This window comes from Macadamia integrifolia, chromosome 4 (genome assembly GCF_013358625.1).
Source record: "Macadamia integrifolia cultivar HAES 741 chromosome 4, SCU_Mint_v3, whole genome shotgun sequence".
NCBI lineage: Eukaryota > Viridiplantae > Streptophyta > Magnoliopsida > Proteales > Proteaceae > Macadamia > Macadamia integrifolia.
The window spans coordinates 24,111,360-24,124,742 of NC_056560.1; the positions used below are offsets into that span (position 1 = coordinate 24,111,360).

Sequence of the window (13,383 nt, forward strand, 5' to 3'; positions counted from 1 at the left end):
TTGGAAATAATATATCATTATGTCATTATCAAAATGTGTCACCATTTATTTTTCTTTTTTATTTTTCTTAGAAAAAAGTGTCACATTTTCAACCTAAAAAAAAAAAAATAAGTTTCACCATCATGTATATTTTTCAAGTCCGTGTGTGAAATTATGGACATCAATCAGTTGAGTTGAACCGATCTTGATTAGGCTTTACCATTTTGAAGCTCTATATCGCGACCAACTGTTTATCTAATCGGTCTTATATTGTGAGTGTATGGTACACTCTATGTTTGATCAATTGGGTTCGGGCTTCCTTAGACTGGTTTTAATCTGGCTAGAATGTTTGTTTAACTGTAAACATGTTGTAAACATGTTGTGACTAAAAACATGTTGTAAACATGTTGTGACTAAAAACATGTTGTAAACATGTTGTGACTAAAAACATGTCCACGCGACAAACTCTCTAACCTCAACCATTTTATTGAAGGTAAGCTTTAATTAACATATCTTCCCTCACCTCCCTCCCTCCCTCCCTCCCTCCGTTGTATATTAAAAACATGTCTTAAGATTGCTTATATTTAGTTTATGGGCATTTGGGGGTAAAATAAGAATTTCATCTAGTGATTAAAGGAACAAGGTAGGTTGGGCTTACAATCGATCAATCCAATCAGGCAATAAATGGGTAAAGGGCCTCGCACCAAGAACAACTGATTATAATTGGATTAGGCTAGTTCAGGCTTTAAATTACCAGACTTTAATGAGGCCTGAAATTGACACCCTTAATAAAATGACAATATTTACTATCATAGAAAAAAATTATATACATATTATTAGAAGAGTAAAAAGGTAAAATTACAAGTTATTTAATTAAGTATTTTTTTTTTTTTTTCCCTTCATGAGGTAATCACCGGTCACATAGAACGCAGCCAATACTCACTCCTGTCCACATCTTTTCAATGTTGGGAGTGGTCCCACCTTCGTTTTTATAGATTGTGTTTGGTAGCCACCAGAAGAAGAAAAGAAAAGAAAAAACAAAAAAAGTACACGTTTTTGTAATAAGCCATTCAATTGCGTTGAAAAAAAAAAAAACCTTCAGAATCCGATCTAACGGATAGAAATTTTCAAAGCATATAAAAATAATATTTGAATCCAATCTAACGGATAGAAATTTTCAATGTATATAAAAATAATATATTAATTTATAGTGTCATGCAACCTCAGAAACCCAATAATCAAGTGAGAGAGGTTTATGATTTTTTTTTTAATGAATTACTGATTATCATGTGTATTAACGGAGGCTTCTGATCAAATATAGGGAATTTACTCAGAGAGTGAAAATAAGTCAATCTGTCGCATATATCGCACATATAAGAGATAAGACCTTTTGAGCCAAGGCACTCACAATACTATTCAGAGCCATCCGTGAAATATAGTAAAAAGAAATAGAGTTGAACATGGATTTAGGGGGAAAAAATGGTCTGTAATTCTGATCTCGTATAATTCCGTGAAATACCACCTTCAGGGGATGACACGTGTATTGATACCAATGCAATGGTCCAAATCTGATTTAAATAACTCTTCACTGATTTAAGGTTTTATTAGTTGTTCCAGATCTGGACCATTGCATTGGTATCAATATACGTGTCACCCCTGAAGGTGGTATTTTACGAAATTATACGAGATCGGAATTACAGACGATTTCAACCTGGATTTAGGGGATGGTATGATATCGATACTGATTTGGATTGGATTGAATAGGTGAATAGGTGGGTATTGATGGATTCTACCCTAAGATTTTTTTTTTCTTGAAACGATACATCTTACTGATCTAGATCAATCAAGAATTGAATATCGATCTCAATTGATATCAATTCGATATAATTGATACCACAGATACGATATCAATACTTGAAATTATGGAATGAAAGATATTTGGAGACTTTTCAGATCTGAAATAGCTGTGGCCGCCTCAAGAGGCGTATGATAACTTGGTGCCTCAATGAGTTGACGCTGGCAGAAATCCAACAGGCAACTCAGTAACATTATTTAATTCATGGCTGCGATGCCGTCTCCCTATAAATAGGGGTCACAGCTTTACTCTCTCCCACTCACTCATCTCACGTTCCCACATCACCTTCCCCAGTGAGTGACGGTTTAGCTTCGTCTCTTTAAAAAGGACAAGCTAAGAGGAAGTTCTCTCTCAGTTTCCATTAATGGCGGGATTCTTGAGCTTCACGGGAAGGAGATCTGTAGCCTTGAAGAGTCTTCTAAAGAGGAACGATTTCTCCACTCAAGCTGTTAGGGATCTGCCCAAGGATTTCCCCGGAATTCATGTCAAGAAGGACGTTTCTCAGGCAATCTCTCTCTCATTTCAATTCAGTTTTTTTTTCTCGATTCATTTTTGCAATTATGTTGACTGATGCTAATTTTTTATAGTTCTTTTGATCTTCCTGATCTGTTACTTCTTCTTGTTCGTTTATCAAGATTTCTGGTTTTACTCCATTTCCTTGTTCTCTTCACTTTTATCCAAGCAGGAATCTTCCTCTTTCTTTGCTTCTTATCCTTCAATGGCGGAGGTTTTATTAAATCTGCTTTTTTATTTTTTTTTTAAATTCTGTGATTTGGATTTCTTATCTGTATTTAACTATCCAGACTTTCGTAGATGTTCTTTGATTTGCGTGTGCCCTTCGGTCACTCTTATGAGAGATGAGACTTGAGAAACACTATCACTCTGCGTTGTACGGTTCTGTCCACTCTTTCTTCGTGTCTAAAAAAATAAATAAAAAATAATAAAAAATCTCGTGGGACCCATAAAAATAAAGGTATTGGGTGTTAGCCGTTGGGGGTGTTTCAAGGGTTGAAATTGTCTGTAATATCGATCTCGTACAATTTCGTACAATACCACCTTCAGGCGGTGCCACATGTATTGATACCAATACAATGGTCCAGATCTGGTACAACTAATAGAATATTAAATCAGTGAAAAGACATTTAAATCAGATCTGGACCATTGAATTGGTATCAATACACGTGTCACCACCTGAAGGTGGTATTGCATGGAATTGTACGAGATCGAAATTGCAGATGATTTTTTTCTGTGTTTCAAAGGCTAACATAGTAACTTGCCCTTATCTTTCCCGATTTATACATGATCAATCTGTGACTCACTGAAGCTATGTTTGGATGCCAAGAAAAGAAAAGAGAAAATCTCTATAGACCTTCCATGGAATAATTTCGGACTGGGGGACTCACCATTTGTTAGGGTGTGGTATTGGAAGCTATGTTTGGATGCCGAGAAAAGAAAAGAGAAAATCATTTTTAATCACTAAAAAAAAAAAAAAAAAACTGGTCTACTGCACATGATAGGAAAGTCATTTCTTGTGTTAGCATTTTCTTATTGGTTGGCCTCAAGTTAATTCTCATTCTTTGTCATATTTCTCCAGCTTATTGGGAAGACTCCCCTTGTCTATCTGAACAAAGTGACTGAAGGTTGTGGAGCTTATGTAGCAGTCAAGCAAGAAATGTTTCAACCCACTGCTAGTGTCAAGGACAGGTATTTCACAAGCTGGGAAGCTTCTGCATGGATCCTTCATGCCCATTGTGTATTAAAAGCCAGATATTGTATGATGTACCAATGGTCTACTTTCTATTTCCTATCATTGAATATTACTTGAAATCCAAACCCAACCAGATAAATGTAATCAGTTTAATACTGTACTCATTGGGTTGATCCAGCAACCATCAATCAAACCATGTTGACCCAAATGTTCTATTTTGGCATCTGGTTGTATTCTCTTCATTGTGATTGACTATTCACTTATTTGCTTGTATCAGACCTGCCCGCTCCATGTTTGAAGATGCAGAAAAGAAAGGACTGATAAGCCCTGAAAAGGTAACTTCTCTTGCCATAATGATTTCTAGTTGTATTTCACTCATAAAATCTCTTTCGGACCATGACCAATGCCCCAGTTGGTCCTATACATGTGCCCCGCTATCAGGAAAGGAATTGCAATAGCTAAATGATGGTGTGCAAAATGGGTCAGCCATAGACGCCCTGTTACTGGATCTAATCCTCCACGAGAGAAGTAAGAAATTCCGCATATTTTGACCAATTTAAGGTGAAAAATGGGGTTGCTCTCTCAGCAAAACTGGGATAAAAGTTGAGCCAAAAGATCCCGATTCAAGATACAGTGTTGCATACAAACATGAGAATCAACAATCGTTTTCACTTGTGTGAATAGCTTCGTTATATGATTGCAATAAGTTTTTCTAATACAGGGAATTTAATTTTTTTTTCCTACTTTTGTATTTATGGTATGATAGACGGTGTTGATTGAGCCAACATCAGGGAATATGGGAATAAGTATGGCATTTATGGCGGCTCTGAAGGGGTACAAGATGATTCTCACCATGCCTTCTTACACAAGCCTCGAGAGGAGAGTAACTATGAAAGCATTTGGAGCAGAACTAGTAGTCACTGATCCTACAAAAGGCATGGGAGGAACAGTCAAAAAGGCTTATGATCTTTTGGAGTCAACCCCAAATGCTTTCATGCTGCAACAATTTGAAAATCCTGCAAATACTAAGGTAGCTTCGGCCATAAAGTCTCAAATCTAATCCTCGTTTTCTTTTTTTTAATATAGGGACTCTGTTACATAAACCCTACATAACCAGTTATATATTGTTAGATTTGTTTCATGAAAAAATTGACTCCAGTCAATGAAAATTATGACTTCTTCACACATACTCATAAGTCAAAACAATAAAGTCATAATTAATCTCTCATTGTAAATAGAGTCATTATGAGACTACCGGACCTGAGATATGGGAGGATACTCTCGGCCAAGTGGACATCTTTGTTATGGGAATAGGAAGTGGAGGCACTGTCTCTGGAGTTGGACAATATCTGAAATCCAAAAATCCTAATGTCAAGGTAAATTGTTTTACTGTATGTTTGTTAACCCATACTTGAATATGCGCTTGGTTGCATTTTACAATGTTGAAGTTTCCATCTTCTCTGTGCACATCTTTTGCAGATATATGGACTTGAACCTGCAGAGAGCAACATACTAAATGGTGGCAAGCCAGGTAAGCATAGTTCTTATTATATTGTTTGGAGATATTCACTGTCTTGTTCATGGATACAGTTGTTAATCAATTCTATCATCTTAATTAGGTCCTCATCAAATAACTGGTAATGGTGTTGGCTTTAAACCAAAGATATTGGACATGGATGTAATGGATGCTGTTCTTGAGGCAAGTGTTGTTAGTGATGTGGATGTCAGGTATCCATTCTTAAAGCAGTTTAATTTCAACTAATTAATCTATGATTTTGAAACTAATTAGGTCACCAGTGAAGATGCAGTGAAGATGGCAAGAGAGTTGGCTGTTAAGGAGGGGCTCATGGTAATAATTTCAAACAATGTTTCTGACCTTCCATTTTCTTTGGAGAATTCTTTGTCTGGTTTGCTCGCCATTACTTTCATGATCAATAAGATAAAATCTTTTGCTGGAAGTGTTGATCTTCACTGCTATTCATCTACAAGTGATTTAATTTTTTCTAAATCATTGTGATGCCTAATGTTGCTTTTATTGATTGAAACCCTTATTCAGAATCTTAATTGAGAATGTCTTTTTGGTTACTGAACTGAAAGGAAATAGAATGTATGGGTGAAACATGAACACATTGTGTAGAGTCTCATAATTATCGTTTAAAAACTCTCTACTCTGTTTAAAGCCATGCATGTCTCTCGTCAGCTCAAAGTCATTAATGTCTCATAGTTGTCATTTAAACTTCTTTTTCTGTTTTTTCTCCATCCCCTTAATAATTGTTTTTCTGCTTTTAATTATCTTAGTTTTGAGCCATTTGTAAGCCAATCAACTGTTTCAAGTAACAGAACTTGGAAGCTCACTTCACATAATTTAGCCTTATATAGATCTTTATTTTTAAAGGTGGGAATTTCCTCTGGAGCAAATACAGTTGCAGCATTAAGACTTGCAAAGATGCCAGAGAATAAAGGGAAACTTATTGTGGTAAGGAAACTTATTTTTCTTTCCCCCTTTTATTTGGTTTTTTCTTTTCGCCATATAGAATTTTGGTCTGTATCATAATTTGTGCTCGCTTGTATGAACCCAATAACAAGTGTCACATGCAATTACAATCTACTTTATAAAAGATAGAAACTTTCAGCTAGGTGATGCAGGTACATAATTTAGTATCTGGTTTCAATTTCAGACGGTTCATGCAAGCTTTGGAGAGAGGTACTTGTCATCTGTACTCTTCCAAGAACTGAGGCAAGAGGCTGAGAACATGCAACCAGTTTCAGTGGATTAATATTACCAATTCTTGTCATTAGTAGAGGCAAGAGGCCGAGAATATGCAACCAGTTTCAGTAGATTAATATTACCAATTCTTGTCATTCCTAGAGAGCTCTCACTACTTGTGAATATGCTGTATGCATTTCTAATAAGGAATGTGGATGATGGTGTTCATATGGTCAGTGATTATCAATTATTACATTTATGTGGTTGCTAGAGAGCTTTCACTTGTAAATGTGGGTTTCATTACTACATCGATTGTAATGGAATCCTTCCACTCCTTTAAGATGTTACATTTTTCTTCTTTAAATTCCTTGTGTCCAATGATGTAATAAAAATGCAACTGTGATGTAATATAAAGCAATTTATCATTCGACTTAAAGAATTGGCTAAGTTTCATTTCGGAATAAAAGCATTCTGTAAACACCTCATTTTGTCATCTTGGGATGTACTGAATGACGATTAAAAATGACTTCTGTTTTGCGATTTTTTGAATTACAATTCTCTAAAGATTTCAAGGTTCTTTTGGATTTCTTTTAAATCATAATATTTCAAAAATCCAGTTAAACTTTGGTCGGACCTGGTTGGACCACCTTAAGTCAACCAAGGCTGGACCAAAATCCAATCCAACCTACCTAATGAGGGCTCCACATCAACCCTGGATCCTTTTTCTGGAAGAAGCCTGGCAGCTCTTAGGACCCAATATGTTGTGTGCAAAATGGGCTTCTTTTTTGGGATTTTTCGAAAATAAAGTGGCCAATCTTGGCACTTGATTTACTGTCCAAAAAATCTAATCGTTTGCAGTGATTTCTAGTCACCTGGTCGCATGGTCCGAGCAACTATGGCCTCCCTGATCAGGTTAGCATATTACCGAAAGAAAAAAAAAAGATCAGGTTAGCATTCTCCTTCGCCGGTTCAAACGGGTTTCTCCCCTGACCTTACGAATTAAGTTGACTGACCATCGGTCAAGCTGATCGAAATCTTCTTTGAAACCAAATCACGTTGGTATGCATGTATTCATTGATCTTGTGATTGATCTCGTTAACTAGTTAACTAGTTCAACTCCCATACTCAGATCTCTTTAATATAAATTCTTTATCATCAATCAAATAAATCAAAATAAGATGTAAACACCAATAAGATATACCAATAAAACCCTCTGCCACCAACATATGTTTGACTTTGGATTTTTTTTTTTTCTTTTTGTGTAGAAGAACTTGGAAGACTTAAATTTAGATTTCCAATGCATTTAAAAATAAAAAGTAGATTCATTTAAACAAAATAATACTGATATACGATAAGCTAGTGGATAACATCGATTGGGACGCCAAATGAGGTATCGTGCAAAAGGGTCATTTCAAAATGGGAAAGAAAGAAAGATACAATGGATGCTAGTATACAGTAATACTGACGGCATACACAACCTTTTCTCAATAAATAAATACTATAATTTTTTTTTTTCTGGACTTATTAGTTGGGTTCTTTTGATTGATTTCGATTGAGATGTTTTATTAATAGGCCACTCCGATCAGAAGTCCCTTCAGTAACTACAGATGCAATTTGTAGAATAGAGAGATGTAAGCTTGTTTGACTTGATCCATCATTGGATTTTAAACCTAGAGCAAAAAGAGCATTAGCATCTAAGCAAAGCTATACCTAGTACATGGGATCAGATCAGAGTATTTGCCATTTTGAAAACCGATACAGTATTGACATTTATCAGATAAAAATACTCTTGATTTTCCTTAAAAAGCAGATTTATTTTTTATATTTTTATGACCGATATGGTATCGATCAGTATCAAGATTGGAAACATGAAAAACTGATATGAGCGATGTAATATCGATATTTAGAAGCATGATAAGTCAAGAACAACTAAGAGAAAGACAACACAAAGTGTTCAAGGAAATGAGGCAAAGGGTTTGTAGAACGTGCAATGCCATGGGGTAGACATAAGTTAGAAACTAAATTGTTCTTATCGATCCAATCAAGTCAAATTGAAAATATATTGATATTTAAGACAGATCTGGGAGAAAGAAAACTATCAGGCTGCATGGTGTATATTGGTCTTTTGTATGTCCATCTCTCTTTCCACCCACAATAAAGGGCAGCCAACAAATATATAATATCATAGGAGGAAGGAAAGAGGCAGACACATGGAGGCTATGCTACATAGCCAAACAAGGAACTCAATCCATCAATATATTTTTTAGAAAATAAAAGGTTAAGGATCGTTACTTGGCCATGTGGCCACTATACTAGTGCATGGACCAATCAGGAAAGTTGCACCGCTTCCAACCACAGTGGTAGGGTGGTCTTTTGCCACCCCTATGTCTAGGCATATGGGCACACGATTAAGCGGCTTTCTTTTTTTAAAAATGAAAAAAAAAAATGGTAATAAAACCAAAACTAAACCAATTAAGAATTCGAACAGTGAGATTTTATTTTTACAATCAGGTTGGATCAAGCTTTTCGGTTCCAAGATTTTCTAAGTAATATTTTATTTTAATCCAAACTTCCATAGGATGTTATTTTAATCCATAACCTTTGGCTCTTTATAGTATTAATATTAAAGCTAGGGGCGCAACAGGGCCCTGACCTTGACTCAAGGCCGCAAAGCTTCAATCCTAGACCTACCCTTCAAGGTTCAGTCCAATCCTTACCCGCCTTGATTGACCCTAATTTTTTAGGGTCGGGTCGGGATGACCCTGACCCTGACCCTGATTGACCCTAACCTTGGTATGCCATCAAGGGCTAGGTATACTCTGACCTTGACCTTGATCCTGATCCTATAAAATATGAAATAACTTAAAAATAAGAAGTATTCATAATAAAGAGGAGATAAAAAAATATAAAGTTACAAATTTCTTGGTAAAGAAAGCAAGAGAGATCTTTTATTTTTTTTTGGTAAAAAAAGCAAGAGAGATCGGTGAGAGATTTTTAGGAGTTTTGAGGTGTCAATGACTTAATGTCAAGCAATATATAAAATTAAGTTAAATTCATGGTTAACATCAGGATCACAACTAGGGTCAACATCAGGGGAAAAAATCAATGTCGGGTTCAAGGTGGGTTGGGCGGGCCAAAGACATCAACCCTTATCCGCCCTGACCTTGACTCAGGGTCGGGCCGACCTATAGGGCCAAAAATTTTGGATCGATACTTGTTTGGGATCATGGTAGGTCAAGGGCAGGTTCAGACCGTTAGGGCCAAACTTGCATCCCTAATTAAAACTCTCTTTCCCTTTTTTTTTTTTTTTTTTTTTTTTCTTCACCCTCTCATAGATACTTGTACCCGATCCCATTTAACTAGGAAAAAGGTGAATTTTTGTTGTTGATTCATGCCAGCATGTCACGAACCACTGTAAATCTATTATAAACGAATTGCAAGGTACAATGCGATCGAATAATAAACTAATACATTAAAAGTTACAAGCTTGAATTTAATCCCACTACCCTTTTATTGACATAAATATCATCTAAATAGGAAAACAATAGTTAATAGCACTAAGGATGTGAATTTGTAGCTGAAACCGTTTATCAAAATCGAATCGATCCATTTACATCGAAATCGTAAAACCATTTAGTAAATGGTGTGGTTATGATTTTAAGTTTCAGTTCGATTAGCTAAACGGGTCGGGTTGGTTTTAACCGTGGAATCCGTTGGTTTCAAACCGAATTGAAACCGTTTAAAACCGATCCGATTAATCCGTATAATGATTAAATAAAGAAGGGGCAGTAATCCGTATAACAATTAACAATCCTGTTTTGGTATGATTTATTACAATTCAATTCAAATTTAGGCTTAGATCATGAACTTTTAATCCATATATATTACTATGTTATTATGTTATTATAGATTGGGTGTTTTGGCTGAACCACCTGTCATTTTAATATTTTATGCTGTAGAATGCTAGATTTGGATGTTGTATGATATTAGTTCTAAATGTTTGAGAATGGCCATGCAAAGAAATAGCACTAGATTATCAAATTAAGACATATCATAGTTAATATAGAATCTCTTATTTGTTGTTGCCAATTATTTTTTGATAAGCTTACGATCTTCAGTTTAGAGATGGTTGCAAGTTATAACAAACCGATTGTGAACCGTTTTACAAATCGTATGGAATAAATCAAAATCGACACCGTTTAAAACCGTGAAATCGACACCGTTTAAAAACTGTGGAAACTGAAACCGTTTACTAAACAGTTACGGTTCAGAAAGTTGAACCGTTTAGTAAATGGTGCAGTTATGGTTTTACTCAAATAAATATGAATCGAACCGATCTGCACCATTTAAACCGAAACCAAACCGATTAACACTCTTAAATAGCACACGTCTTGTTCTACTTAAGTCACCTCTTTAGTTATTTTTACAAAGAAAAAAAGATTGTCACGATGTTATTGTGCAGATTTCATGGACCCCACACTCTCTTTCCTCAATAGATCCTTATTATCCCACTCTCACCTCCTCATTAGAGGGAAACTCCACTTTCTCGTTATTACAATTTTATTAAAAAATAAACTTAAATGATTATAAATAAATAAATAATATCAAATCATGGTAAGGATATTTTGTCCATCATACGAACTTAAAATTCTCTAATGTCACGGTGACATTGTCACCATGATATTTATGAGAGATAAAATGTTAATCACAATTTAACAAAAAATAAAAAATAAAAAAATCCTATATGATCATGTAGATAAATTATTCCTTGCAAATTGATATGTGGATATTTGATTTAATTGTTGGAAAATAGAGGACCTGTTGAATTATTGACAAGTCAAATTTATGATTTATCTCCATCATAGAACCAACAATCTAATGGTACATTGTGTTTTCGTCACCTTTTTTTTTTTCATTCTTTTCTTTCAAAATGGGGACTTTTTTTCTTGTCACCAATTTTTTCTTTGCCAAAGCTTCTATGAAAAACTTTGTCTCACGGGTCTCATTTAAAAATCCTCTTTCTTTTTTCCCCATCACCATAATAACTCTTAATCTGTCTTTAATTATCAAAATTTTGAGCCATTGGTAAGCTACATCAACTGTTTTAAGTAACAGCACTTGAAGTTCACTTCACATTATGCAGCCTTATATCAATCTTTATTTTTGAAGGTGGGAATTTCCTCTGGAGCAAATACTGTTGCAGCATTAAGGCTTGCAAAGATGCCGGAGAACAAAGGGAAACTTATTGTGGTATGGAAAACTTACTATTAATATTCCACCTTTTATTTGGTTTTTTTTGTTCTTTTTCAGTAATATAGATGTTTTTTAAATTAGGAAAGCAATCGAGGAGAAATAATATAGAAAATAGGGATTACTAAGGAACAAAACAAAAGATACCAAAAAAATTAGTAATATAAGAAAGGTAAAAGTTAAGAAATTTAAATAAACAAGAAGAATAAGAAGGGTAAAGTAGCCCAATAGAAGATTAGCCACAAAACATGAGTACATCATATAATAGTATGATACGATTGTTGTAAATATAGATGATAAATGAAATTAGTTAATTTTTATAAATAAATAAACAGATTTAGGAAAACAATAGAGGAGAGAGAATCTAGAAAATATATTTTTTCTTTAAATTAGGAAAACAATTGAGAGAGAATCTAAAAAATAGGGATTTTTTTTTTCTTTTGTAAATATAGATGATGAAATTAGTTTAGTTTCATTAAAAAAAAAAGGAATCAAACAAATTTAGGAAAACTATAGAGGACAGAGAGTCTATAAAATATATTTTTTCTTTAAATAAGGAAAGTAATTGAGAGAGAACATAGAAAATATGAATTTTCTTTTTTGTTATAAATATAGATGATGAATGAAATTAGTTTAGTTTTATAAAAAAAATAAAAAATAAACAAATTTAGGAAAACAATAGAGGAGAGAGAATCTAGAAAATCCATATTTTCCTTAAAGGGTTAATCTGTTTGTAACCTAACCCGGTTACAATTGATTATTGTAACCTCTTTTCTTTGCCCTTGGTCACATTATTAGTGATTGGTTTATGTTAGCTCACAACATATTTTACGTTGTATATATTGATTCACTTCAAAGGGTTATGAGTTTTACACTTTGCAACATTCATTATTTGTTTCTGCCAATTTATTTCCCAAGCACCTTAAATTCTCTCTTAGGTGTCGAATGCCATAAATTTTCCGATGGGCAAGAGCGTGTTTGCATCAAATTGGACGATACAGTCGCAATTGCATGCAGTAAATGAAAAAGTGTTCAAAATATGAGGATTGTCGATTATTGAAATTCATGGACTGAACCTGACTGGATGACTCTTGATGTACGTCAATGCTTCCTCCATGGTGACGGCTCAGAAACAGAACTAAAAACTCATAGGGCCGGCCACTTTCTCCACCTGACATTGATCATCACCACGAGGTAATGCCAGCGGGGAGCAACTACCACCTCACTCCCTCAATGTATGGTGGCTTCAGGGAGTGATCGGCTGATTTTGACGAAGGATTAGGATCCTTGCAAATTTACATCCTTATCCCTTATAAATTAGTGACATGTCATCTTACAGGGACAAAAATGTCTGGTTACAAAATCTATTTGTAACATTCCTGGTTACAAACAGATGAACCCTTCTTTAAATTAGGAAAGTAATTGATAGAGAATCTAAAAAATAGGGACTTTTTTTTTTTTTTGCTTTAAATATATGAGGTGAAATTTGTTTAGTTTCATTAAAAAAAAAAAAAAAAAAAAAACGAATTTAGGAAAACAATAGAGGAGAGAGAATGTATAAAATATATATTTTCTTTAAATTAGGAAAGCAATTAAGAGAGAATCTAGAAAATAGGATTTTTTTTTGGTAAATATAGATGACGAAATTAGTTTAGTTTCATAAAAAAAAAAAAACGAATTTAAGAAAACTATAGAGGAGAGAGAATCTAGAAAAAATATATTTTCTTTAAATTAGGAAAGCAATTGAGATTTTTTTTTTTTTTTGATAAAAAAGAAAGCAATTAAGAGAGAATCTAGAAAATAGGATTTTTTTTTGGTAAATATAGATGACGAAATTAGTTTAGTTTCATAAAAAAAAAAAAATATATATATATATATATCCAA

The 13,383-nt window shown here is 34.2% G+C and overlaps 1 protein-coding gene and 1 long non-coding RNA gene across 2 annotated transcripts; both read left to right on the forward strand.

Moving 5' to 3' along the window:
- The first annotated feature begins 1,957 nt into the window (after window positions 1-1,957).
- On the forward strand, window positions 1,958-6,685 carry LOC122075315 (bifunctional L-3-cyanoalanine synthase/cysteine synthase 2, mitochondrial-like). Its single transcript, XM_042640305.1, has 10 exons — window positions 1,958-2,339; window positions 3,429-3,538; window positions 3,820-3,877; window positions 4,309-4,572; window positions 4,781-4,918; window positions 5,022-5,073; window positions 5,162-5,241; window positions 5,332-5,391; window positions 5,938-6,018; window positions 6,221-6,685. The coding sequence occupies exons 1-10, from the start codon at window positions 2,199-2,201 to the stop codon at window positions 6,317-6,319; spliced, it is 1,083 nt and encodes a 360-aa protein (XP_042496239.1). The 5' UTR covers window positions 1,958-2,198; the 3' UTR covers window positions 6,320-6,685.
- On the forward strand, window positions 2,347-3,180 carry LOC122075316. Its single transcript, XR_006139217.1, has 2 exons — window positions 2,347-2,841; window positions 3,094-3,180. It is a non-coding gene; the product is annotated as an uncharacterized LOC122075316 (long non-coding RNA).
- Window positions 6,686-13,383: the final 6,698 nt, after the last annotated feature.